The sequence below is a fragment of the Vanessa cardui genome, chromosome 26, assembly GCF_905220365.1.
Source record: "Vanessa cardui chromosome 26, ilVanCard2.1, whole genome shotgun sequence".
NCBI lineage: Eukaryota > Metazoa > Arthropoda > Insecta > Lepidoptera > Nymphalidae > Vanessa > Vanessa cardui.
This window is the reverse complement of record NC_061148.1, coordinates 3,433,319-3,460,872: the sequence shown is the minus strand read 5'-3', so window position 1 is coordinate 3,460,872 and position 27,554 is coordinate 3,433,319. Positions and strand designations below refer to the sequence as shown.

Genomic DNA, 27,554 nt, shown 5'->3' with positions numbered 1-27,554 from the left:
ACTAATAACGGGAAAAATCCGATGTAATGGGGACGATAGAACACAAATCATATATGTTGCAAAAAAAGTAGGGATGGCAAAAATTTAATAACCTACTAGCCTACTAGCTGCAGATTTGTAAATCTGCATATGTACGATAGCTTAAACAGCAATGTTAGAGTTCATCAGGTATTATGTCTAGAACCTGATGACCAATTCTAAATCTCAGGCGAAGTCGTGATCAACTAGTCCAAAGATACATACCACGTCCTCGCAACGGGAGCGTGACACACGTAGATATACCGCTGAACAGCAAGCGCCAGTGTCAACCAAATACTCGCAGTGTGAAACATCGCTGGGATCACCTGAAAAGAAAACCATATGATAATATACAATCAATACAAACTTTATGATTGATAGCACGCCTTGGGAATGAAACGATCACCTTTTCATATTAAATTGTTTATATAATATATGAGACAAAAAAAAAACCCGCTGAGTTTCTTTCGCCGGTTCTTCTCAGATCAGAGTATTTTCTCTTGCGAACCGGTGGTAGTGTTTCAGTTGACCATCAATAAGAAAGTGTAATACTTCTATATTGAATAAAGTTATTTGAGTTTGAATAATTTAAAAAAGGAAGGAAGATGTGTCATGTCTATTAGGTCAATGACAATCTCGCTTTTTGGAGGAGTTCTTAGTCAACGCTGCTCCAATACGATCGGTACACCACGTGTAGATTTCCTCACCAGGAAAATATTACTACAAATGAAGCACATCGTTTAAGATTCACGCCTTGTAACTAAACCATCAAAGCTTATGGGTGATTATTTTCAAAGAAACATAGCTAGGTTAGTCAATAAATAAATCTTATATCTTTAAATCTTAACTCATACATATGTGATGTGTAATCAAATACACACACAGGGAGTATATACACTACAATCTTGTAAACTTTTGGCCGATATTGATATTTTTTCGTATAAAAACTATTACCTATGTAACTTTTTAGTAGCCAAATCTGAGGTTTGATGAGGTTTGATCTATGACCTCCGATTCCACGGTTGTGTATGCTAGCCACAAGACTAACGTGGCAATCGTATTTTATTATTAAACCACTGAGGAGCGGTAAAAATTATTAATATAGATTGTATATTATTGCTTGATAAATATTTCGTTAATAGAATGCTAACGTTACTCGATTAAGGACGTCTGCTATTAATATTAGATGCTGATCGATTCCCGCTCGGCTTCCGACTTATTCCGAACGTGCCCGAATAATATATTAATTCTAATATCGATAAAAATAAATACTACTAACATTGAGCCCAGTTTCATCGGTTTTCGTGAAATTAATGAAACTGTTGATAATATTTAAAAAAGGAACAGTCTGTAATGTCTCGCTATGGTTTAAGTCATCCTTTTCTTTTTGTGACAGAGTCATAGTGCATGTTCTATATGGCCTCAATTCGGGTTGGGGAGACTCATGAAACAAATTTTCATTGGATAGAGTTTCTTTAGCATGTTTTCCTTCAAAAATTCAGTGACGCAAGCGTGGGTTTGATCCCATTTGATGTAATTTAAAATGATTAAAATGCTAAGCTGGCCCTAGTCGTAAAGATATCATTATTACATTGAATGAAATATCGCATAGATCTTTAAAATTACGCAACGGATTTTGATAAAGTTTTTTTAATAGATAGACTAATTCGAGAGAATTTTTTTGTGTATAACACATTGAAAATATAGTAAAGAAACAAGAAAGAATCTGTAGTATAAATTTAGTATCAGTATTGCACACGTACGAAGCCGGGATGGGTCTCTAGTTTTTAAATAAAATCGATATAATTTGTAAACTTTACCCTATAGCATATAAAACACCCATTTTACCATTTCTAGGAAATTAAAAAAAGAAGCCTATGAACTTTTCCGGAATTCAAACTATCACCATATGTAATTTCATACAAATAGATTCAGCGCCTAAGCTTAAGGGGTAACAGAATATTTTTGCATATATTAATATTACTATAGATGAAGTAAAGGTTTTACTGATACGGCAATACGCGAGTTAAACTGGTCAAGTATCAGACTTTGATCAGATAAATAGTTAGACCTTGGAATAGTGCCAGGAATCTGAAGTAGGCACTTGTCTAAAAGCGTAACATCTCTATACTTTTTCTGTATGCGATTTTTGCCATATATATAATCGTTTAATAGTTAATTTTATTTGAAAGCAGACTTTATTTGTTTTTTTTTTATGGTAAAGTTCGGCGGACGAGTGTATGGGCCACCTGATGGTAAGTGGTCACCATTACCCATAGACGATGTCACTGTAAGAAATATTAACTATTCCTTACATAGTCAATATACCACCAAACTTGGGAACTAAGATGTTATGTCCCTTGTGCTTGTAGTTACACTGGACTTTTAACAGTTTGTGCTTTGTAAAATTATCAGCTGTTATAGTTGCTTTTAATTAAATTTAATTCTGTAAATACATTAGTGTTTGCAATTGGATTTTTTTTTAATATTTTGATTGTTCTGTTACTTTTTAGACCTAATAATAATATTTATGCAAAAGTATAAGTACAGAAATAAAATATTAACCTAAGAATGCTAGCATTCTTGCTGCCATTCTACGCAGTCAACATTTATACAGTAACTATTTTTATAATATAAGAGGTTTTTCAAAGCACTTTTTAATCATCATTTTAAATTTGAAGGTGGTTCGAAAAGTGGATTCTTCCAGGAAAAACTGACAAGAAATTAAGTTACTCTTTTCCATCATTTTCATTACAAAGTATGTCAATAATGTACAATTAAATTTATATATATTCTGGAGTCAAATACTAAGTTCACACTTTTTATGAATAACATAATTTTGTATTGATTAACATGCCTTGTTTATCAATGTTTTCTGAGCATAAGATGTAAATTTATTAAAAGGTCAAGTTAGAAATAACTAAATCCATATAAAAAAATCAAAGAAATTCTGGTGGTAACATACCCTCTTGGGTACCACCCACAACATTTAGAAAGTAGGTTCTACCAAAAAGATTGAACTTATATCAAGCAATATTATATCTTTATTTCAGACAGAAAATGAAAATGTTGGATCACTAGCGCCACTTTGTAATTATAATACGACACAACTTAGATGTAGCATCGGCAAAATCCGTAAAACCGATCACATGCGGATTAGGTACGCTATTCCGAATTATCAATATTTACTTTTATGTGAATATGATCTTTACACAAACGTAATAACTTGTAATATCGTATGACGTAATATATTCGTCGATTTGACACGTTGATTTAGATGCACTTGATTTGACGAACTATAGCGACGAATAGCGTCGAATGGCGCGGTAGGGTGCTATTTCTATTGGTTGTATAAATCGGTAGTAACCATACTACATCTAAGTTGTGTCGTACTGTTCTAGGAAACAACATTTGACATCTGCTCGGTCTGGTGAAGCGTCGCGTCGATGGTTAGCGGGAATGTTGAACGCTGCATTTATTGTGGAGTAGTCAACTGCAAGTGTGTTTGCGTTGAATTGCTTTTATTCCTCATAATTCTTACATGATAGAGATTATCCGGCTATATGAGTATCTTTACATTACATAGTATAAAATCAATTCGCTTACCGCTTTCTGTCTTTATGTATACTTAGATCTTGAAAATTACGCAGTTGATTACGCGGTTTTTTTCAATAGATAGAGTGATTCTAGAGAAAGGTTTTTGTATATAATACAAGGATAATATAGTGAAAAAACAAGGAAAAATCTGTATTATATTTAGTAGCAGCATTGTACCCGTGCGAGGCCGGGGCAGGTCACCATTAAATAATAAAGTATAACGTATCTATTTCTTTTTTAGAAGACAGAAGGTATATTTTTAAAACATGTCGTGATGAATCGATAACCTGATGGTTTTAATAATTACATACGTTTTATCTTTGTTTTTATACAAAACGATGATGTTTATAACACCTACCCACTAATGACATGATATTTATCAGTGATAAATATCATGTCATTAGTTTTGTGTAGGCTGCTTCTCACGGATGCAAGACTGATACTAAATATAATACAGAATTTATTTATTTACGACATTACATTATAAACTTCTAAAATTATCAGTGTTCTTTAATAAATTGTCTATGTATTATATAAACAAACCTTCCTCTCGAATCTAGAATTAAATAAATCTATTAAAAACAGCATCAAAAGCCGTTGCGTAATTTTAAAGATCTAAGCATACATAGGGACAGATCACGGCAAGCGACACTGTTTTATACTATGTAATAATAATTATGATAATAAAGTACTTTTATATATTGAAAGAAGTGTCCAAATAGAGCTAATCGTTTACATTTTAAATAAATTTTTAAAATTGATTTGTATATTTTTTACATACACTATCGTGTAAAATCTCACACGGCACACGACTTATCTAGAGTACATTTGATATATCACCATTTATTTGACGGAAAGAACGCGCTAAGACCGTGCTATGACAGGTATTTGATAATACGATTGACCGAACGCAGGATAGAGATAAATCATTAGGAGAGTTAGTTATAAATAATATCGTTGTTCAGTGAAATTAGATTTCTGAACTACTACTACCGCTACTAACGCGACTATTTTATAACAGTTTGATACAGTTTGATTGATGTTCTATTTTATAACTGTGACGAAATATTAATAATTTATAGAATCATTATGAAACTTTTATTAAAATGTATCAATAAGTATATTATTAATAACATTTTGTTTTGTGTCTGAAATGGATTCTGATACAATACATTGCCAATTATACAACTGGAGCCTAGTGCTCCGTGTGGGTTACTTTTACATTTATTTTTGGTAATCAGTGGTGTCACTGGCACTATACGAGAATTTATATATTTTTTTATTTTTTTATGGAACGGTTTGGCGGACGAGCATATGGGCCACCTGATGGTAAATAGTCACCATCACCCATAGACAATGACGCTGTGAGAAATATTAACTATTCCTTACATGGTCAAGGCGCCACCAACCTTGGGAACTAAGATGCTATGTCTCTTGTGTCTGTAATTACACTGGCTCACGCACCCTTTCAACCGGAACACAACAATACTGCGTACTGCTGCTTAACGGTACTGCTGCGGGCTTGCAAAAAGCCCTACCACCAAGTTAAATCAAGTCGATAAAAAGTTATGTCAAGGATAATTATGTTTTTCCTATACATAATAAGAAAAACTTATATGATTTAAAGTGTAAAACTTAGTCCAGAAATAATGATTGTCATAAAATCAGAAAAGCAAACTTTTCTTTAATCATCGTTAGAAGAACACAAAACAATATATTTTTAAATTTAAACTTCGAAGAAATCATCAATTTTTCAAGTTTTAATGAAGGCATAATTTTCTGTGATATCTCAATATTAAAAAAAATCTCCTAGCAAGTAATATAATCACGTGATATTTAAGAGCCAAAGAAGATTCTAAAGTCGCAAAAGTTACACTATTCATAATATTTGTAAATAATCGTATTCGTAGATCCTTTTATTAAGATATTTTATGAAGTCAATTTTAGATGTTGGATTGCCTTCTGAGAATTTAGTCTTTTGAGAAACATTTCAATCGCCAAATCCAAATCATTTGATTTGGAAACTATATCTTTAGATCTCAAGTCGAAAATCTTTGACCAGTATGTTTGTCAGACAGGATATGAGCACGAAGTGTCTAAAAACTGCTTTGCAAGTAGCGTAAGAGCGGGTTTTGTGGAGATCTTTGGGGGTGGATTCTGTCCAGCAGTGGACGTCATCCAATTAGAATAAAAAGTATAGATTTCGGAGGTACCAATTATCATCAAATTTCTATTTTTTGTACCGTTAAATTTATGTCACTGAATATATATAATATTTTTATTACAAAAGCGGTATAAACTATTAAATTTAAACCAAAGGATTATATGTGTTATCCGATAATTTTGATTTGACAACATTGTTTTTTGTATTTGCTACCTTTTATGTATGTTAAAAGTGGCAATACTGATGTTTCTATAATTTATCGTATATGCACGCAATGATAGGTATTGTAATGAGATTGAAATGGGTTTAAAAAAGTATATTTTAATATTAAAATAGTCATCGTTAAAATACTACCAACTTTGTGATAAGATCAGTGAAGCCTACAAGCAAAGTTTTTTTTTCCATCAATATCAAAGTTATTGAAGTAGGTTTTAATTAATTCATATTACCTTCAAGAATTTTGGAGAATTGTATTATTATTTTGAATTTCAGATTAAATGGTAAACGTAAGTTAATAGAATGAACATAATAAAGCTTTACGTTTTAAATCTGACTGGTGGAAAGTTTGTTAATTAACAAAGTACGTTAAATAATTTGAATATTAGACAAAGGCGAAGGCATAATGGGAGCATCATGGTAACCATAGTCTTTGTGAAGGTAAACTATAAATATGAATACAAGAGTTTATTGCAGACCAAGATAAAATAGCTCATCATCATCCTCCTGCCCTTACCCCAATTTTATTTGGAGTCGGCGCAGCATGTCGTCTCCTTCCATACTTCTCTGTCAGACGTCATTTCACAAGTAACATTCTTTCTAACCATATCGTCTTTCACACAATCCATCCATCGTTTCCTCGGTCGTCCTCTACCTCTATATCCATCCACATCCATGCTCAAGACCTTCCTCACAATATGTTCCTCATTCTTCCGCATTACATTCCCAAGATAAAATAGCTATAGTATCTTAAAACAAGTAAAATATAATACAAATAAAACAAAACGTGACCTTATCGTTAATAGTGATCTCTTACACACAACCTTAAGGCAGAGGGAGTGTTATAATGATGGTTGAGGTTTACAAGTTTTCCGAGCGGCACGTAAGACAATGTCATCCCGTGACGCTCCACCAAGAGATGGATAGAGTACCGCTGATTTTTAGTGATTATTCTAATGTAATGGGGCGCGGTAGCCGTCCTGGCTATCGGGCAGTACGATATCCTCCTCCGCTTCACGTAGGGGCGTGGGATATATTTTGTTGTAATAAATTAAATTAATGAATGATTACTGTAATCTCTGTAATTAAACATTGTAGCATTATAATATACAGTAATACTAAGGCACATACATAACAGCTTAAATGAAAAAATCACTTGCAACATTTTCATATGCATGAGCATTCCAATTCATTTAGAATTCAAGACTTTGCTTATTTGCAAGTAAATATTGTTATAGAAGTAATTTGGCTCAGAACTGAACAGAAAAAAATAATAAAAATATATATCAAAAGAATGATTGATAAGTGTGAAAAATACTCGATTGAGCTTTAAGCTCCACACTTGTTATATTTACAATTATTCATAACCATCAGTCCTATTGATATTTTAATGTATGCATGGATTACTGGAACGATATAAGGCTTGAAAGTGGGTTAACGACTAGTAAAAAAGAACTCCGTTCAATTGGGCGTATAAACGAAATTGTCACATGCTCTGCTACAGATTAGTCGTAGCGCTACGAGCTACGAGCTACGAGCTACGAGTGGATATGAACATTTTTTGTGTTACTTTTAAAGGTCACGTGAACGATTACAATAAAAGTCATATCACCTCACTGACATTTAAACTTTATATTATTGCTAAAAATATATATGTATGTATTATTATACAAGAACATTGTTAACTCTTGTCACGTCAAAAGCCTGAGTCGAATGCGGGTTGAAACAGAGAAGGATACCTACTTATATAACTAGCCTTATATAATCCCATCGAAAACATACAGACTATATTTCAGTAAACGTTTTATTTGGTTATCTGCGTTGCCTAAGGACCGATTATCACATTTGAAATTTCAAAATTGATGTTTTTCATAACTCTCTCCCTCTTTTCACCCCCTTAAGAGATGTCAATGATTAATTAATTAATTATTAACATCAATTGTTACATCAACAAAAGAGGTAACAATTTTCGCCTACTCAAAAGAAAAGCTATTTAACTAGCTGTATAGATATTGTTGTGTTGAGCGCTATCGAAGCATTTCTGAAATTTCATCACTCAAGAGGATGAAATTGAGGATGAAAATTTTGTATTGAAATTCGCCCTCATTTAATGTTTTAGCATGCAAGGCTTGCGTTTATGAATAAATGTCAGTCGGTCAAGCGCTTACGTATGTTCATCCCTTGGGAAAGTGAAATAGTGGATGAAATTTTGTATGGAAGTTGACGAGTTTCCCTACAGAAGTATATTTTTCTTTTATAAATATAGTTTTCGGTCTTTTCAATGAGTTAATGATTACCTCTATTTAAAGTGTATTTGAAAATTCGATAATCATGTCGTTGCACCAACAAGTTTGATGTGAGTTTGTCATTTTTGTTATGAGAAATATGAAAATCGGTTTTTGGGCATCTGTTTATAAACAATACAAGCGGTTACAGCTCTTTTTAAAAACTTTTAAAATTAAGGGATGAAAGTTTAAACGAAAGTTCCTTAGAAATATGAAAATTGCTCATTATGATTCTGTTTATGAGCCAATAAACAAAATTACTGTGTTATAAAATCATCCCCTAAGAGAATAAGATTGAGGTTTTATTTCAAAAGAACACATTTTGGAAATGCAAAAGATTTTTATTTGAAATTCATTGGGTTTCTTTAAAAAGTATCCCTTGGTATATGCAAAACAAGGATATTATTTTGTAAAATTTATATTATACAATATATATGAAATATATTTAGAATATCTCATTATTTTTTATAAACTGTTTATACATTTACAAAAATTGCCTTTAAAAGGTTAAATGTGTTGTATGACTTTTTTTATAAGACTTTATTTAAATTTTATTTTGCAATTCCAATACACTAACCAACTAACTATGAATATTCTAACATATTTAATGAAATACACATTTTTTATAATATTTGAATAAAACAATCCATACTACTATACATATCCTATTTAAAATATCATTATATATGAAATATATCAGTAACTGTGTTACTGTCGGTTACGCATATAATTTGTTATGAAGCACGCTGTAACTCTAAAGAAGTTACTTCTTGATACCTAAAACTTAAGACCTTCGATACGCGAGCAAAATCCAGGGAGAAATTAATTTAAAAAAAAATGTTCATACTTGATATATCAATTATTTGTATAACATAACCCCAATAGTTATAGATAACTTAAAATAAAAATATAAACTTTCTCAGTAAATAATAATACAAATCAAAACCAAATTTAGAAAAGAGTTTTCCTACAGTGAAAAACGAAATTCTTTAAAAAACCTCAACAAAACGTCTCATATAAGAAAGTCAACTGCTCGGAATATTGCTTCGTTATGCTAAACAGAAGTGATGGAGTTCGTACATTCTCGCCGAGACGCTGAAGACGTTTTCATTTTTATAAAATTGTGAACAGAACGTACGTGCTGGCACGCGAGAGTGTCGCTTGGACAATTTTCTCAGAGACAAAGAGATCGTATTTATAGAACAATACAACATGAAACATCACAACTGCTATTTTTACTGTCAAACGGAACAGGTAACAGTAACAATATTGTTATTGTATATTGGCTTTGATATAAAGATGCTATTTGAAAAATATGGAAGCTTTTATTAATAAGATACCCATTGAGAATGCATCGTCGCCTTCTAGATTTAAATCATACAAGTTAGACAAACAGTAAATGAGGCGTCACAGATAGAATACTTATACCAAGCACATGGCAGAGTTTCATTCACTGTATGGCTGTTTTGTCATGTGTTAAGGATTCCGTATGTTTACCTTTTCAGCAACACTTATAGACAAACTGATTGTAATTAGCCGTAAATATTCGAGTCCATTGGAAAAATCTTTAGCCTCTAAGTATACGAAGTCCAAGTATTTTCCCATATATTCGTAAAGGAATTAAAACCTATAAGGTACTTCCCGTTGACATGGAATCATGAAATTTGGCAAGAAGCAATACCTTGTAGCACAAGGATAGGAATTATATTAATCTTTTTTATCTATTTGTCTGGTAAATTAGTCCGACTCGCAATTGCCTGGTTTCTCTTCACCATGAAACTCAAAACGAATTATTAACTCAATTCAAGCATACGAAAAATCTGCGGTGTTTGACCATCGGTGTTTCTCTTGTCCTAACCACTAATAATCTCTAATAAAATAATTACTTTCATTAGTTGTTAATTGATGGCGTTAGTAGGTCCAAATCGCGCTATAATTGTCTACATTACTTATTGTAAGTGAATGATGATCATCACGTGATCATCGTGTGATATTGTTTGACAATGTCACATACATCACTCTGATTTCAGTGTAACTATAGTAGCGGCACGCTATGATGGCCGTTTTGACGTTTACCCGCTCATGAAGTTTCGTATTTAATAAATATTTACATAAAGAAGCAAATTGTTGTTCTTTATTGTCAATAGTGACGTGACTAAATGAGTCATGAAATTTATCGAATGTGATAAAGGACGATCATGAAAAAAAAAGGGAAATTAGATAATATTTTAGAAAATGAACTTATAATTAATGTGAGTGACGATAGCAGTGAGAGTGAAAGCAGCCGTATGGACGACTCCGAATAAATATAGCCACTAGTGTTTTTGGCTTCTTTTTTGTATCAATTTATTTCTTGTATGTAATGTGTTTATAAAGTTATTCATTCTAATTCCAATTTTTGATTTAAATTGATTTCGTTCGAATATATTACTTAAACTTATTTTATATTTTTTTTATTAAACCTTTATATTACTTTTATACTATTACTTGCAAAAAAACAAAGATTTGAATATATTATATCGATAATAAATTTACATTTCACATCACTTTTTTAATGTGTCAAAACGGCCATCGTATCTTGCCGCTAGTAAAACGCCCTTCTGATATGGAAATTCAGAGGTAACGACGGTATCACAAACACTTAGACCCATGACAACATAGAAAGCTACTGAACTTATTTTACAACGACTTTGTCGGAAATCGAACCTATGAAGACTGGTGTGCTCAATACCTCGACCACGGAGGTCTTGGTTGAGTATCCTGGATCAATAGTTAATTTCATATATCGTCTAACAGACATATATATTGTAAATCAATAGACAAACATAAAGTATTCATGGCTACAATATATATTAAATACACGACCCGAATTTATAACCTTATGTCTATTGGTGTATTCAAGACCTCGACACATTAACTCTTATATATATTTATTTATGGTATAGGTGGGCGGACGAGCATATGGGCCACCTGATGAAAAGTGGTCACCTTCACCCATAGACAAGGACGCTGTAAGAAATATTAACTATTCCTTACATCGTCTATGTACCACCAACCTTGGGAACTAAGATGTTATGTCCCTTGTGCCTTTACTATTCCTAAATGACAATGTGCTTCCCAGCTATAAGAGACAAATCCCGAAGCCTTGTTTCTGTTATAATACAGGCTCTCCTCTTGCCTTTGATGCAATTAAAATGAAAATTAATTTCTTGACCAATATCAGCTTTGTGCAATTTATTAATAAAGAAACTTGTATTATTTAAATACAATTTATATAACCCTATAGCTAAATAAGTAAATATAAAATAGCTAAGGAATAAAGTTACCTTCTAGAATTTAATTGTGGTCCATCTGTTGTTACGTATATATGTATGCAAAATAGCTTAGGAATAACTTTCTAGAATTTAATTGTGGTCCATCCATGTGTTGTTACGTTACGTATATATGTTTAACAAGGTTAAACAATTTTTAATTCTTTTGTTTACAATACATTACTATTTTACTTTAAGGCTAAAGTTATTATATTACGATAGACCCGATTGAATACCGATCGTTAAAAAATAATGATTTTTAGCCTACAGTATATATCTACAAAACTGGTACAGTCAAGATATTTACATATTAAATCCATAAAATTCCATGACATAACAATTCAACGGGCGGCCATGTTTGACGTTTACGGTTGCGTTCAGAAAGTGTGTTCCAAATAATAATTTCGCGCAGAGGTACTGTAGACTCGATGGAAACCTATCCACTATAAATTATAGATCAACGTCCATAAAAAGTTATATGTAATATGAAAAGTAAAGGATAGACCGTATTTTTTTGTGATATGTAAAAAGTAAAATAACAGCCTGTAAATTTCCCAGTGCTAGGATAAGGCCTCCTCTTACATTAAGTAGTGGGTTTGGAACAAATTCAACCACGCTGCGCTGTTCCAATACGGGTTGGTGGAATGCACATGTGGCAGAATTTCTATGAAATTTGTCACATGCAGATTTCCTCACAATGTTGTCTGTCTTCACCGCCAAGCTCGAGATAAATAATAAACACATATTAAGCACATGTATATAGTGGTGTTTGCCTGGGTTTGAACTCGCAATCATTGGTTAAGATGCACGCGTTCTAACCTCTGGGCCATCTCGACTCATTATAGATCAACGTCTATAAAAAGTTACAAGTTATATGAAAAGTAAAGGATAGACCGTATTTCTTTGTAATATGTATTTTAATAATAATAATTGTCCCTTATGACGTTCTGCAAATTCTCATTTAGTCTTGGATGTATTACAAATAGCGCTATTAGATCCGATCAGCTAGAAAACGAGATTCAAGAATAGACTTGACCGCTATTGATTGATGACGGTAGAATCTTGACACCCGAGTACAAAATGTGCGATAAAACATTTTTAACGAAATAAATTCGACAATAAGCCTTATCTTTATAGCGATAAGGACGATATTTTATTGCAAGGGTAAAGATAGCGTTGCTGAAATTCGGAAAATTGTCCATTGTTAAGGAAAAGTCTCCGTTTTTTTTATTAGGTCCTGAAACGTTTGATAAAAGTCTATTTGAATTTTGTGTACTAACTTTTTGATATTCTGTTATGATATTTTATTTTTACTGCTGTATTAACTAGTAGCGTTTCATTGGTTTACTTGGTATATACAAATAGTATATTGGTAAGTAGTAACAGTCTGTAAATTTCCCACAGCTGGGCTAAGGATTTGAGGAGAAGGCAGGCATGTTGATAAATATACAAGTGCCTGAGTTATGTCGAAATTAGACACATGTAACACGAAATGGATTATAATCACAAATTAAGCACATGAAATTTCAATGGTGCTTAGCAGAGTTCGAATCCCCCAATCATCGGTTTAAATGCGCAGATTCTAACCACTGGGACATATCGGCCATGCATATATATAGCCTTACGCGTTTGATTATCATTAATATAAAAAATCTTGCCGATAATAAAATATATTTATCGTAAATATTGAATGATTTATTAATAATAAGGCCAGACTACAATATATTATTTATCATGCTTTCATTTGGTAGGTTTCAAAAGGAAAAATGTTTTGCTTTCATTATTAATCATTATTAAATTATTTACAGACACTGCTTCTATATAGATAATTGTAATAAACAAAAAACATTCAAGACAGAAGACAATTCTTAATATTTAATCAGACATTCATATATTTTTTAATGTAACACGAAGTCCCACTTGGTTTTATTTTAGGTTTCATTTTATACGCCATTAAATTTATTATCTCTCTTGTATATTATAATGTAGCTTTTGAATTTTATTTTTGAAACTAGCAACCCGTCCCGCCTTCGCATGGGTGCAATACTGGCACAGTATATTTATATACTACAGTATTTGTTTATTTGCGACATCACATTACAAACTTCTAAAATTATTAGTGTTTCTTTACTATATTGTAAATGTATTATATACAAATACTTTCTTCTTGAATCACTCTATGTATTAAAAAAAACCCGTATCAATCCGTTGCGTAGTTTTAAAGATTTAAGGATACATAGGGATATAGGGACAGAGAAAACGACTCTGTTTTATACTGTGTCGTGATATAATGTTATGGCAGAGGACAGAAAAGGTTTTTATGATATATGTTGGCGTACTTGCAAATGAGACTTCGCTGTCTATAGACATTGGTTCTCTAAGAAATATTAACCATTACTCACATCACCAATGCGCCACCAATCTTGGGAACCAACGTGTTATGTTAGTGCGTTACCTCTAGTTATACTGACTCACCTTTCAAAACTTAAAATAACAATACTTATAAATGAATGATGAACCAAGATGGGTTTGCACAAAGACCAAACAAGTACTCACTTTTTATGTGTTTAATTTGTATTTATAGTTCATCTCTGGTATTAAGGGAAGCACGGTAAAGAAACTTGAAAATAATGCGTATCTAATCTCAATTAAGGCAATGTGAAAAAGCTTTGCGACTTCTCCTGTAAAATATAGGGGGCGTTTGGTCAATTGTGGGACACTTATAGACTGTGACCTTTTTTAAATAAAATTTGTAGGCATATTTAAAGCTTGTAGACTTTGAAGGTGCATTCAAAATAGGAAATAATAATCGGAAGCGTGCTTGCTAAAACAGGCTTAATTGATTTTATACCATATTAAATTAAATTTGATTATTTGACTATGGACAATATAATTCAACTTAAATCAACAATAATTGATAAATGTCTAATTTGTATTGAATTCGTATATTGCCGTTTTAAATTGATTAAAAGTTTGTACAGACCCACAATTCAATTTAGTTATTGATAGACTGTACTGTAAATCGTTACTGTGTATATTCATGATACATTTGTTTATGTATGTGTGAATAAAACTTGCACACAATGTAATTTATTCATTCTAAACATTTCACATTCAAGCTCGTGAATGTATTACGAAGATAAAAAACTTTAATCAACAAAGTGACGGAAAATATGTCGAGATGACAAAAAAAATATCAGATGTCTCGAAACGGGGAATGAAAACTTGTTAGCCTAATTGAGTTTAAGTAGTCTCTTGTTTAGCGAATGCTTCGTAAAATTTAAGAGTAAGCGTATACAATATTGCTTTTTTATGTAAGGCACTATTCTCTGACAATACGAAATGATCCAATGATCCAAAGATTTATACAATGGGCGCCGGGTCTATTCTGACAAGATTCGAAATTTAAAAATAGGATATTTTGTGCATGATTGTCTGGGGTGCTACTTATCGTATATTTTAACGCTAAGCAGAAAGTCTAAGTATTATTGAGTACCAATTTTAAATATGATTAAGCCAGTATACAAAGGACGTAATACATATCTTAGTTAACATGATGGAGATGCATTGGTGATCTAAGAAATGGCTTAATTTTTTTTTTTGCGTCATATCAATGGAAATTAGTGAGTACTTCCCATTAGGTAGAAACTTTACATGTCTTTACATTATGTTTTATAATTAGTTTTCCCTTATCGCTAAGTACATTTGTGAAATACCTTAATGGATATAATGCGAAAATTGTAGAGAAAGGTTGCCAGTTTTTCATCTATCCTCTCTAAAGGTGTAGTAGATAGCTCTAAGAATTTCCATAAAGATCGTAGGTTTAATTTAATATATATTTTTTCCATTTATATTGATAATAATTTCGATTGTTAGCTGAGATGACTGCGGGTTCAATACAACGGTAACGGTACAATATATGTGCTTAATTTATGTTTGTAATTAATCTCGTGCTCAGTGGTGAAGGAAAACATCGTGAGGAAACCTGCATATGTCTAATTTCATCGAAATTCCACATGTACATTTCACCAACCCGCATTGGTACAGCATGGTGGAATATGCTCCAAATCCTCTCCTTAATGGAAGAGGAGGCCTTATCCCAGCAGTGGCAAATTTACAGGCTGTTACTTTACTTTTTACTTTTATTGATAATCATTTCATATTCTTTATCACTAATCATTTTCGTTCATCCATTTGATGGTAGTTATGTTCTAATTTGTCCCCATAATGTTTTAATTCTACGCCTTTTGCTAGCTTTGTATTAATCATTTACTTCATCTGGTAACTTGTTGATATATCTAACTTCACTTTCCTATTTATTTCATCCAAACTCATACTTCCTTAAATGACAATTGAATAAATATTTTGTTGTTTGAAATGTATGTTGTGTTCAATAGTAAATAATATTACTACTGTATTGTATACTGAAACGAGTACAATCACAATAACTACGCAGATGATGGTACAGCAAGTGAACACAAGACGTGCAATCACTGTTATTTGATGCTTGATCATGCGCAGAACTGACCTCTAAGATGATTTTCAAGGCACGGTTATCTTACAACGTTATCTACTTATATTAACCGGATATGATTCCTTCTATATTTATAATATTGTAAATGAGTTAGTAACTCTGTCTGTTCGTCGCTCTTTCACTTCCAAACCGCTGAACAGGACTTGATGATATTTGGCATGAAGAAAACTTGAACTCCAAGATAGGACATAGGCTACTTTTTTGCCTTACACATGACAACCAATACCCTTAAACGCTAAAGAAACTGCGGGCGACTACTAGTTACGATACAAATGCATATTTAACAATGCTGTTATCCATATACATATAATTGCTAATTCTTCTAGTGATACATATAAGGTTGTCCTAGGTTCGAACACCAGGCTAGCCAATAAAAGTAATAATGAGCTGCTACTAAAAACTCCTAATGAATGGTATATTCACACTGCAGTATGTATTTGTGTCTGGATAAATTTTATACGTCACTTAACCAGATATTACCGTAGTGCCGTTACTGAACAATGTTATAAATGATTTTGATCGTTTGTTCTGTTTTAATTTAATTATGTAATTTTCACGTCTAAATTGTTAAACTACGATCATGAAATTTTGCATACGCGTTGACAAGGGTTCAAGAAAGGACTTAGAATATCAAATAGCAAATCCTCTTTGGTCTAATAGTGTAAATAATGCCACAGATCCCGAGGTTCTACGTTCAAAAGTCGGGCCGATAAAAGCTGTTGGGTTTCTCTGTTGAAAAATTTACAGAAATAGTTCGAAGTCTGGAATTTCGAAATGTGTACACTCACGTTACTCGGAAAGCATGTAAGGCGCGTTGTGTTGGATTCTAAATCGAAATATAAGCGTGATGAAATAAAGAGTGCATCAGTGTGCACACACACACTTGTGCTCTAATATCTAATATATCTTGCATAATTGAGACTTGAGATTTGTTCCCGTGATCGAAATCATCTTAATAAACAAATAAATATTGGACAGCAACGCATACATTACTCTGATCCTAATGTAACTAGCTAAATCACTTGTGTTATGAAAAATTAGAATTAGCGACGATACCACAAGCACCCAAACGCACATCAACTCGACTGGGAATCGATCCCGGTTCCTCGGAGTGGCGTACCCATGAGATCCGGCGTACACAAAACTCAACCACGGAGGTCGTCAAATGACAATATCATTCGTTTGGTTGACAGCATCATCTAAATATAAATAAAAAAAATTGTTCATTTTACTCCTCCTTGTCAAACGATTTTATCTTTTTATGTTTGGTAACTATTGAGCTTAAGAGTTATCAATAAAAAATTGTAAGCAGCACGGAAATTTTCTCATCATCATTGATACACGATAAAATCAGAATCATCAGTGCTATTTAAAATAAATTCCAATCCAAAGGCATTTGTTACCAATTGTACGCATATAAAACCATCGAAAAGGCAAAATGATACCAAAATATTCCTCCAAAGGAGCCTTCAGCCGACCGTATTTTTTAATACCGACATATATCCCGAAGGAAATTGCTATTTTAAGTGCAACCGGCTGTTCTATCAGAGTAACGATCGAAAATATACCTTATCCTGTCCAATTAGAGTATATTTTACTTTCGCATGCATGTATCTTGTGACTTAGTGACATGGGTAGAAACGATTGTTATGACATAGAAAGAATATATTAAGATTACAATATATTGATTCAGAATAAGCAATATTCTTTATTTTGATTGATAAATCGAATTAGTGTACCTCATGTATAGTATCTATTATCTGAGGTATTCTGTAACAGGAAACTCATAATTCATCGCAGATACGTGAAATATCAAAATATGATGTCACATTGACTTATAAATATAATACTTTTTGGTTACACGAATCAAAGTAGAAAATAAGCGTTAGTCGGTCGTCAACATTTCACGAGCGAGTTAAAGAAACTCAATAGTTATTATTGAGTTATTTATAACTACCCGACTATTACTACGACTACTACTTAATTAAACTCTGTAATATGACCATTAAATAGTGCTTTTATGAACCTACTAACAACAATAACAACAGCCTGTAAATTTCCCACTGCTAGGACCTCTTCTCTATTTGAGGAGAAGTTTCGGAACATATTCCACTACGCTGTTCCAATACGGATTGATGAAATTCACAAGTGGCAGAATTTCTATGAAATTAGACACATGCAGGTTTCCTTACAATGTTTTCCTTCACCTCTTACTCGCACTCGCACGAGATGAATTATAAGCACAAATATAGCGCTTGAATATTCAGTGGTGCCTGCCTGGGTTTGTACTCGTTATCATCAGTTAAGATGCACGCTAACCACTGAGCAATCTTGGCTACAACCTACTTGTTTAAAGAATATTCGAATTGATATTTTGATATCGCTACAGGATTACCTTCTCAATTTGAGCAGATTATAATGACGTACAATGCCAATCAAACTAGCAAGCGAGGATTATTATCCTATTCATTTGTCTTCTGGAAATGACAGTAAAATAATCTCGAAAGACAATCTGTTGTTCCACGCAAGTTTGGAAGGATTTCCTCAACAAGTCTAAAAGCCATTAGTGATATTCCATTGTTTATTTACAGATGAAAACTAACAAAAGCGACGCAAAGTCTTGTCTCCGGAGGAAAACAGATTTCGAGACCATTATGTGAAAGTAACTCGCTTCAGGTAACAATGAGAGTAAAAGAATTTTTTAAAACTAAATTGTAGTCGTTTCTTTTATTTTGTATTTCGAAATTGCCACTTGCATTTCTTGCAGTTCTGATATCATAAATGAAAATTTGATATTGTTTGTTACGCTTTCACGACGAATCTCATTATATTTATCAAAAAAATTTGTTAGTACGATGTTCGGAAAACAGAACAGTGCTTAGGGTAACTAATACTGGTCCCTACACAATCAAGGGATACAAGTTTAAAAATATATGTCACTAGTTGTCGAACGTATGTCCTCCCTTGAAGTTTAAGTTTGCTTCATACCAAATTTCATCAAAATCGTTTCAGTGGTTTGGTCGTGAAAGAGCGACAGACAGACAGAGTTGCTTTCACATTTATAATATTTATATAGACGAAAGCCTAATATTTTTTTAATTGATTTTATTGTTTAGTACTGTTATGGATCCCAAACGTATTTTTAAGTAATTTTTGATTGCGTTCGGAGTTGAATTAGTGTCGCCATTTGGACGTTCTTAAAGCCATATTTTTTTAAGTAGTTGACTATTTGATTTATCCAGAAGTAATAATGTTGCTTTGATTCATTTTTATAATATTTTTTATTTACCGGTCTCCTTATCAATCCTCGACGGACAATTTATTGCGATTCTGTGATAACTCTCAATAAAACATTGCTCAAGTGTCGTTAAATGAAAATTGAATAGCTTCGGTAGACGAAATCGAATACAGACCAATTTCAGGTTTTACGATTAAATAAAATTATCCAGCATAGCGTCTTGATCGGTGAATTTTTACAAGACAGAACGATCGACGGCTGTTGCACCTTGGGAATGAAATAATCGCCTCAAGACATTTCCAATACAAAAAAATGTTATTAATCTTATCGTTTAATTACTTAGTAGGACTTTACATACGTCCTACTGGGTAGTACCACCAACTTAACAGATGTTCTGCCACCAAGCAATACTTGGTATCGTTGTGTAATGGATCGAAAGGTGAGTGAGCTACTTTAATTACAGGCATAACAGACATGCCATTTTAATTTCCACGATTGGTGGCACATTGACGAAGTAAGGCATGGTTAATATTTCTAAAAGCGCCAATGTCTACGGGTGATGGTGATCACTTATCAACAGGTGGCTTACATGCTGGTTGGTCTACAAAAAAATATATAACGATTGAAATGATAAAGTCGTTTCTTACACTGATTAATCAGCTCCGCAATATAACGTTACAAATTGATGCTCGTTCCTTGATTTTATAGTTATGTATTGTCATCTAAAATCATTTATATTTTTGAGTACATGCTCGTACAAAATATTTATAAATAAAAAAAGTCATAGATATAATGGGCATTCATATTCCATCTGGGTACATTCATTATAATATGTGGTACAAATTCTCAGTATTTTCGTTATTCAGTTACGAGGGACTTTATATCTTTGTATAAAGTTAGCGGCATATTTGTCAATGTATGTATAATATGACTAAATTTTCTCACTACTCCAATATTTATGGATGATGGTGCGAAAATAGAAACAGGTAGCCTTTTTATACGCCTACCTATTTTACAAAAAAAGTCTGAATTTTCTCAGTTAAAAAGCAGGTAATTTTTAAAAATATCACAAACTTTTATAGATTCCAGTTGTTTTCCAGACAAAAGGTACTACGCCAGGCGTGCTGTTGTGCAGCTCACCGGGAAGATTTCTATCTTTTGTTTGATATTCTATTTTATTGCTAGACGTTTTAGACGTCAATATAATGTTTATTTTTCCATACAATTTCAAGATATGATTTCTTGAAAACCAAAGTTAATTAGAGGTGTATTTTATTCCTTGATAAGGCATTTCGTCGCTATGTGTTTTTTTTATATTTATCGATTGTCACACCGTTTTAATCGTTATTTCAGTACGCACGAACTGTAAAGATAGTTTTGTCAATACCTCTATAGTTGAAAAGTTTACAAATTTAGCTATGCGATATTCATACATCGAAATTTGCATATATTGAAATAATGATTAAAGCGGCACAGCAATGAAAAATATGAAAAACAAAGCGACTTTTGCAGGAGCAACGACGATTTGTGTTATCTTGATCAATTTTGTTTCAAATCCGTTGTTTATCGTTCTCGATTGTTTTCAGGAAGACGAGTTTTGACCAAAACATTAAGTCATTTATAAATTGAGGAGCTGAATGACGACTCAATGCTGTAAAATGATGCTAGTTTATTTAACAACATTATAGACGTTCATGGTTTTCTAAAATAGTTAGTTTTAATTTTCGTTTCCGTATTACAGTTCTTAATGTAAATTATAAACAGTTATTTTAAAAATATATTGTATTTTTGATCATTTTCTCTTCGGTTGTATCCAAACAAAATCCTCTACATGATCAATAATCATACACATTCTTAATTTATTCATCACGATTGTTGTGCATAAATGTATGTATAATTATTCCCCTTGATTTTCAGTTGTTAATTAACCTTGAAATCGAAACCAGATACAATTATATGATAGTATGTTGACGACTGCTAACAAAGGTGATTCGAATATATATTCGTCTTCTGTCTTCGGCTGAGATTTAAAATAGACTACACTACAGCTACAGACTACTAAACTACAGCATTCGTTATTAATCGACCTCAAAAAGGAGGAAGTTATAAATTCGTCAATATTTTTTTTTGTATTATGTTTTGTTAACTCATAACTTTTCACTGGGTGAACCTATTTTGCGATTTGGGTCCAAATATAACAATAATTCTAACTAAATTATATAATCGTAAAGACTTTTAAGTAGTCTAATATTTTTCATTTCATTTTACTTAGAACTCTAAAAAATATTTTGAATACGTAATTATTTTTTACTTTTTAGTGCATATTAATTTGATTTGTATGAAGTCGGTTTTATTTTGTTAATTTTTTTATTTATTTGTAAGATATTGATTCACGGATCATACGGAAACTTTGATGTCATAAACAGGGATGTATTAATTAAATTGTAGTGATGTAACTATTGAGCTTATTACTCCTTTTGATATTGTAGTATTGTTAATTTACTAGAACGTGTGTATGACGTGATACCTTTGAAATAGATATGGTTGCTATGGTAACCAGCAAGTTACACATACGGCTTATTTTTTTAATTCATCAACATACTAGCTAAATATGCAGCTTTACCCAAGCGAAATTTATTAAACCTTGACGTTAGCACAAAAACCATTTTATCCCCTCGGGGAGTGAATTAAAAGAAAAGCCTATGTGGTATGTATGTAAACGCGTGAGTTTTTGTTCCTCAACGTAATAAAAATGGATTTTAAATTGCATATCAATTATTTAGTTGTGATAGAATAATTAAATTATATTTATTAATAATACAATGATAATTAAAAAAAATTTTCACAACTACATATATATTATATATAACAATTACTCACAAATTTAAAGTTCATCGTACATTAATAATTAAAGTTTTTATTAGTTGGGAATTTGTCTATTTCGGGCGCCAGAAGCTTGGCGGTTAAGTGAGCAACGTCATTCTATAGTTTAGATCGTATAAAAAGATCATATAGGAGTCAATGAGACATGTGATAGTAAGTGGTCACCAACCCCATTGACAATAACGCTAAATAAATTATTAACCATTCTTTACATCGCCAATGCGCCCCACTTTGATGTCATATAACTTGTGCCTGTAGTTACACTGGCTCACTCAACTTTCAAACCGAAATAAAACAATACTGAGTACGGCTTTTTCTCGGTAGATAGTCTGATAATGGGTGTCTACCCTGATGGGCTTGCACAAAGCCCTACTACCAAGTACATATATTATTTTATAGAGTTTCTTGCTTAGTTATTATTAATAAAGAAAGTAGCTGTAATTTAAAAAAACACAAAAATGATTTACCAAATATAAAGGCATCTCTTTTCTAGAAAGAAATATTACCGCACATTTCTGCTAGATTCCTGAACGATACTGGCACGTGGAAATAAGAGAATATTTCTAAAAAGAAAAGAACACTGCTTCCATAACGTCGGAGTCAGTCATTCGTGATTTTAAATGCAAAGAGTTCTAGATGCAAATGTGTGGCTTTAATTTTAGAATATTTAAACACTGAGCGAAATATGGGATGGAAGTTAAAGAGAACTGAAGGTGAATATTATGTTAAGAAAGCAGATGTTACTGTAGAATACGTAAATTCTCTCTAGGCAAAAGTTTGTTACATTACGTGAGGTATCCTACCTTAACATTCAGAATCACATTGTTGATATTTTGAACGTATCATTCCTTTAATCGTTTTATCAGTACTTTTTAATTGCAATTTTTTTTCGGTAAACAAACAGTTCAATAATAGGCTATAAATAATTTTAAAAAAATAACACGTAGGTTTTATGTTACTTTTTTACGTTTTTATCTAACAAAAATAGAAGCAGGACTACAAGGGAAACAAAAGTAGTTATTACAATCTATTACGAATTAACATTCAAAGATTTAACAATTAATTACTATTACTCTTCAAATTTTATATGAAAATGTATAAATTAATAGTATTGTACATATTACAAGTACAATGAAAATCAATTATAATATAAATAACAGTTTCTGAATATAATACAAATTAGAACAGAAACAGATAAATTGTAATGACAAAGTTATTTAAATGTTATATTTACCTTCAGGGTGAGTGTAAATTCGTAAGAAACCACTTCGTATTTCATATCGTATCGGTAGTATTAAAGCCTATTCAATTCAAGTTCAATTTGATAAATCTAAGATTGCTTCATTGTCTATCTGTCTGTCCGTCAAGACTATTTCTCCAAAACACTTGGAAACATAAATTTTAAATTAATACCAAGTAATGAGATCTGCAATCTGTTAGAGCTGGGAGAAATAGAACCTCTAAAACTAGTCAATCAAGCGCTGGTTGTTTATAGTGGATTTCACATACATTTGCAAAGAAAAACAATATCTGTACTTTCTTGCCGAAAGCCATTATATTATTGTTACATTAATATATCGTTCAGTATTGCTTGGTAATATGAAAACTCAGTACTCGGCTTCTAATATCTGGTTTTTGTTAGAAGTATGTGTCTTTAGCTGAATGAATGAATCTTCTTAATGGTTGTACAAAGATGTGAGGAATAATCAATTAATTTTAAGTCAACTTACCTCGTTCATGTAATGCCAGGCCTGACACGCTCGCACTGGGCTCAGGGGCTTGTAATGGTTTCCGAAGGTGTACATATAGAAGAGCCACGGCGCTGGGAACAGCATGGTGAACATGTCACAGAGGGCCATTGCCATCAGCACTACGTTCGTGGGGGTCCGCATGTGGCGACGGGACAGCACCACCACGATAAGAGTGTTGGCAACCGTGGTGGTGGCGAGAAGGAAAGGCGCGATGTAGCTGTAAATGAAAGGATTATTTTAGTAGACTTATGTGGTACTAACTGATATCCATCTTTATATAGGCATGTAACAATTTTTATAATCAATTTGACGACCTCTGCGGTCGAGTGGTGTGTACACCGGTTTCAATGGGTACGCCACTCTCAGGTACCGGGTTCGATTCCCGGCCGAGTCGATTTAGAAAGTTTATTAGTTTTCTATGTCGTCTTGGGTCTGAGTGTTTGTGGTACGTTCGTTACTTCTGATTTTCCATAACACAAGTGCTTTAGCTAGTTACATTGGGATCAGAGTAATGTATGTGATGTTGTTCAATATTAATTATTTATTTATTTATTATTATAATTGAACAGTATAGAAACTTCTTCATGAAAACACATATTACACAAGCCAATCCTTAATAACGTTATAAAGGCGTAAGTTTATATATGTATAAAGAACGAAATAGCACATAGGCTATAATTTATAAACGTATTGTGTGAATACGAAGCCGCGGGCAAAAGTTATATATTGGAAGTGTTGAATTTTATTTATTTCAAACAGATATTCCATTCATTTTTATAAATACAGATATTTCGTAGAAAATGATGTATGTCTACGCGACCGTAGACGCTTACGCTACGGTACGCTACGGTACGCTACGGTTGATCCGGAAAAATATTATGAATTCTTCTCTTAGAAATACAAGTACCGGTGTATTGTATAAATTTATTTTAGTTGAAATAGAAAAATGTCATACTGGGTCAAGCTGATATTTCTCTATAAAGAATATTTCATTCAATTTTGAACGTCGAATCATCGGAGTTTGTTCGGCTAAAGAAATGTATAAAAGCTAAAATCTGGGTGTAGCGTTCAATAAAAATCAAAAGCGCGTGTGAAATGTCAAAGGTTTCATTCGATTCCCTTTTATATCCTGATAATATAAAGTGAGTGAGCCATTGACGCACATATATGGAAATACATTTATTTTCATACATATGTATATATATTTAAACTTTTTGTTACATTCATTTTAATTTTTACTACTGACCAACTCTACTGCGATAAAATATGATATCGTGTAAAATTAATTCATGTTTCATAGCACTCAAGAATAATTAATATTTTATCAGTGGAAAAGATGTCAAAACAGATAATCTATTGATTTGTTTTCAATTGATTTTCCAGCTATGTTTAAATGTTACACATTTTTAATATTAAATTGTATTGCAGAACACTTCATGTGTTTTCTATCATTAGAAGTTAATGTATTGCATTCTATATTCCATAATGTTGATGATAAAAATGTTTAACAAAATGAAACTAATTAAACTATTCTTAACAGGAAATAAACTTAATAAGTTGAATACTCTTGTAATTAAAGAAATAATTATCCAATGGATTCATAAAAGACGAGAAAATAAAAAAAATATACAACCGGTTTGAGAACCTCTTTTTTTAAGTCGGTTTATAAATGAATATTAGTACAAAACAATTTGTTGTTATATGTATGTATGCATGTATTGAGCTGAGATGGCCCAGTAGTTAGAACGCGTGCATCTTAACCGATGCTTGTGGGTTCAATTCAGGCAAGCTATAACATAATAATATAATAATAATTTCATCGAAATTCTGCCACATGTGCATTCCACCAACCCGCATTGAAACAGCGTGGTGGAATATGTTTCAAACCTCCTCCTCAATAAGGCCTCCTCTTCCATTAAGGAGAGCCTCAAGGGAAGAGGAGGCCTTATCTCAGCAGTGGGAAATGTACAGGCTGTTACTTTACTTTACTTTACTTTACTATATATGTATGTATCGGTTATAAGATTTATCCACGAACAGAGTCGATTAGGTTCACGAAATAACGCTCGTATTTTGCATCTCATCCAAGAATTGTATAAAAATATCTTAAGCATAAAAGCGGGCTTAACATGTTACAATATATTTACTGCTTTACAAAAATAAGAGCCGGTGAAAATTTAATTTTTGAATCACTGTTATTGATTAACATTTCAAATTTGGTTAATATAGAGACAGTCTGATACAGATTAAATCGTTTCCGATTTAAATAAGTGATTGACTAAAATCGACTCACGCTTGACTGAACATTGAAATTGACGAAATAATAATGAACCTTATCTTTTACACAACAGCAACAACAACAACAGCCTGTAAATTCCCACTGCTGAGCTAAAGCCCTCCTCTCCCTTTGAGGAAAAGGTTTGGAACATATTCCATCACGCTGTTCCAATGCGGGTTGGTGGAATACACATGTGGCAGAATTTTTATGAAACTTGTCACATGCAGATTTCCTCACGATGTTTTCCTTCACCGCTGAGCACGAGATGAATTATAAAGACAAATTAAGCACATGAAACAGCGGTGCTTGTTTGGGCTTGAACCCGCAATCGTCGGTTAAGATGCTCGCGTTCTAACCATGTTGCCTAACACATGACAACCAATAACCTTAAACGCAAGCAAAGCCGCGAGTGCTTACTAGTTAACGATAAAAATACATAAATCACTGATAAAACCTGTTGCAGGTTTCTTCATTATTTCCGTCACTAACAGTATCGGAAAGTTGCAAAGTGAAAGTTACAAAGACCAACTAATTAAGTTGAAACTCGGTGGCGTTTACGACTTTTTGCACCAGAGATTTTTATCTACAATCTACATATCCAGAAGGCCCTATAAACCATATCTGTTATATTGCCTTAATCGATAAGAATACAGTTACCAAAATCTAATTAAGTTAAAACTTGGTGGTGCTTACGACGTTTTGCACCAGATATTTTTATCTACAAACTACGTCTCCACAAGGCCATATAAACCATATCTGTCATATTGCCTAAATCAATAAGAATACAGTTCCCAAAACCTAATTGGGTTAAAATTCGGTGGTGCTTAGGACGTTTTGCACCAGATATTTTTATCTACAATCTACGTCTCCACAAGGCCATATGAGCCATATTGCCTAAATCAATAAGAAAAAGTTACTAAAACCTTTAAAAGAATTTTCCTTGACATCTTGGAACGCAAGAAGATATTATTAATAGAAATTGAATTTGTCAATCAAAGTGTACTTACAAGGGCTGAATATGTAATAAAATTATAGGGGAAGGTTACATTTTCATACGAAAATTTACGCTATAGGTAATTTAATTTCACATATATACATATATGTACAAAATAGGTATACATGTATTGTAAAGTTTTATAAAATTGTAGATCTATTCGTTCACTAAGGCACGCTCTTTACTTTAATAAGCTTAATACAATCTAATTTATATTCTTTTGCTGTCCGTACTCTTAGTCGATGCACGCACACTAAGACATCTTATAAGCAAGACCGTTACACA

General features: G+C 32.4%; 1 protein-coding gene across 1 annotated transcript in view; it reads right to left on the bottom strand.

The window, feature by feature from the left end:
* Positions 1 to 27,554, bottom strand: part of LOC124540776 (sex peptide receptor) — a 221,813-nt gene that overhangs the window by 15,076 nt on the left and 179,183 nt on the right. The window contains exons 4-5 of the mRNA XM_047118485.1: positions 23,977 to 24,214; positions 244 to 344 (exon numbers count right to left, since the gene is read on the bottom strand). Of these exons, the coding sequence (XP_046974441.1) occupies positions 244 to 344; positions 23,977 to 24,214 (339 nt within the window). The remainder of the gene's footprint in view (positions 1 to 243; positions 345 to 23,976; positions 24,215 to 27,554) is intronic.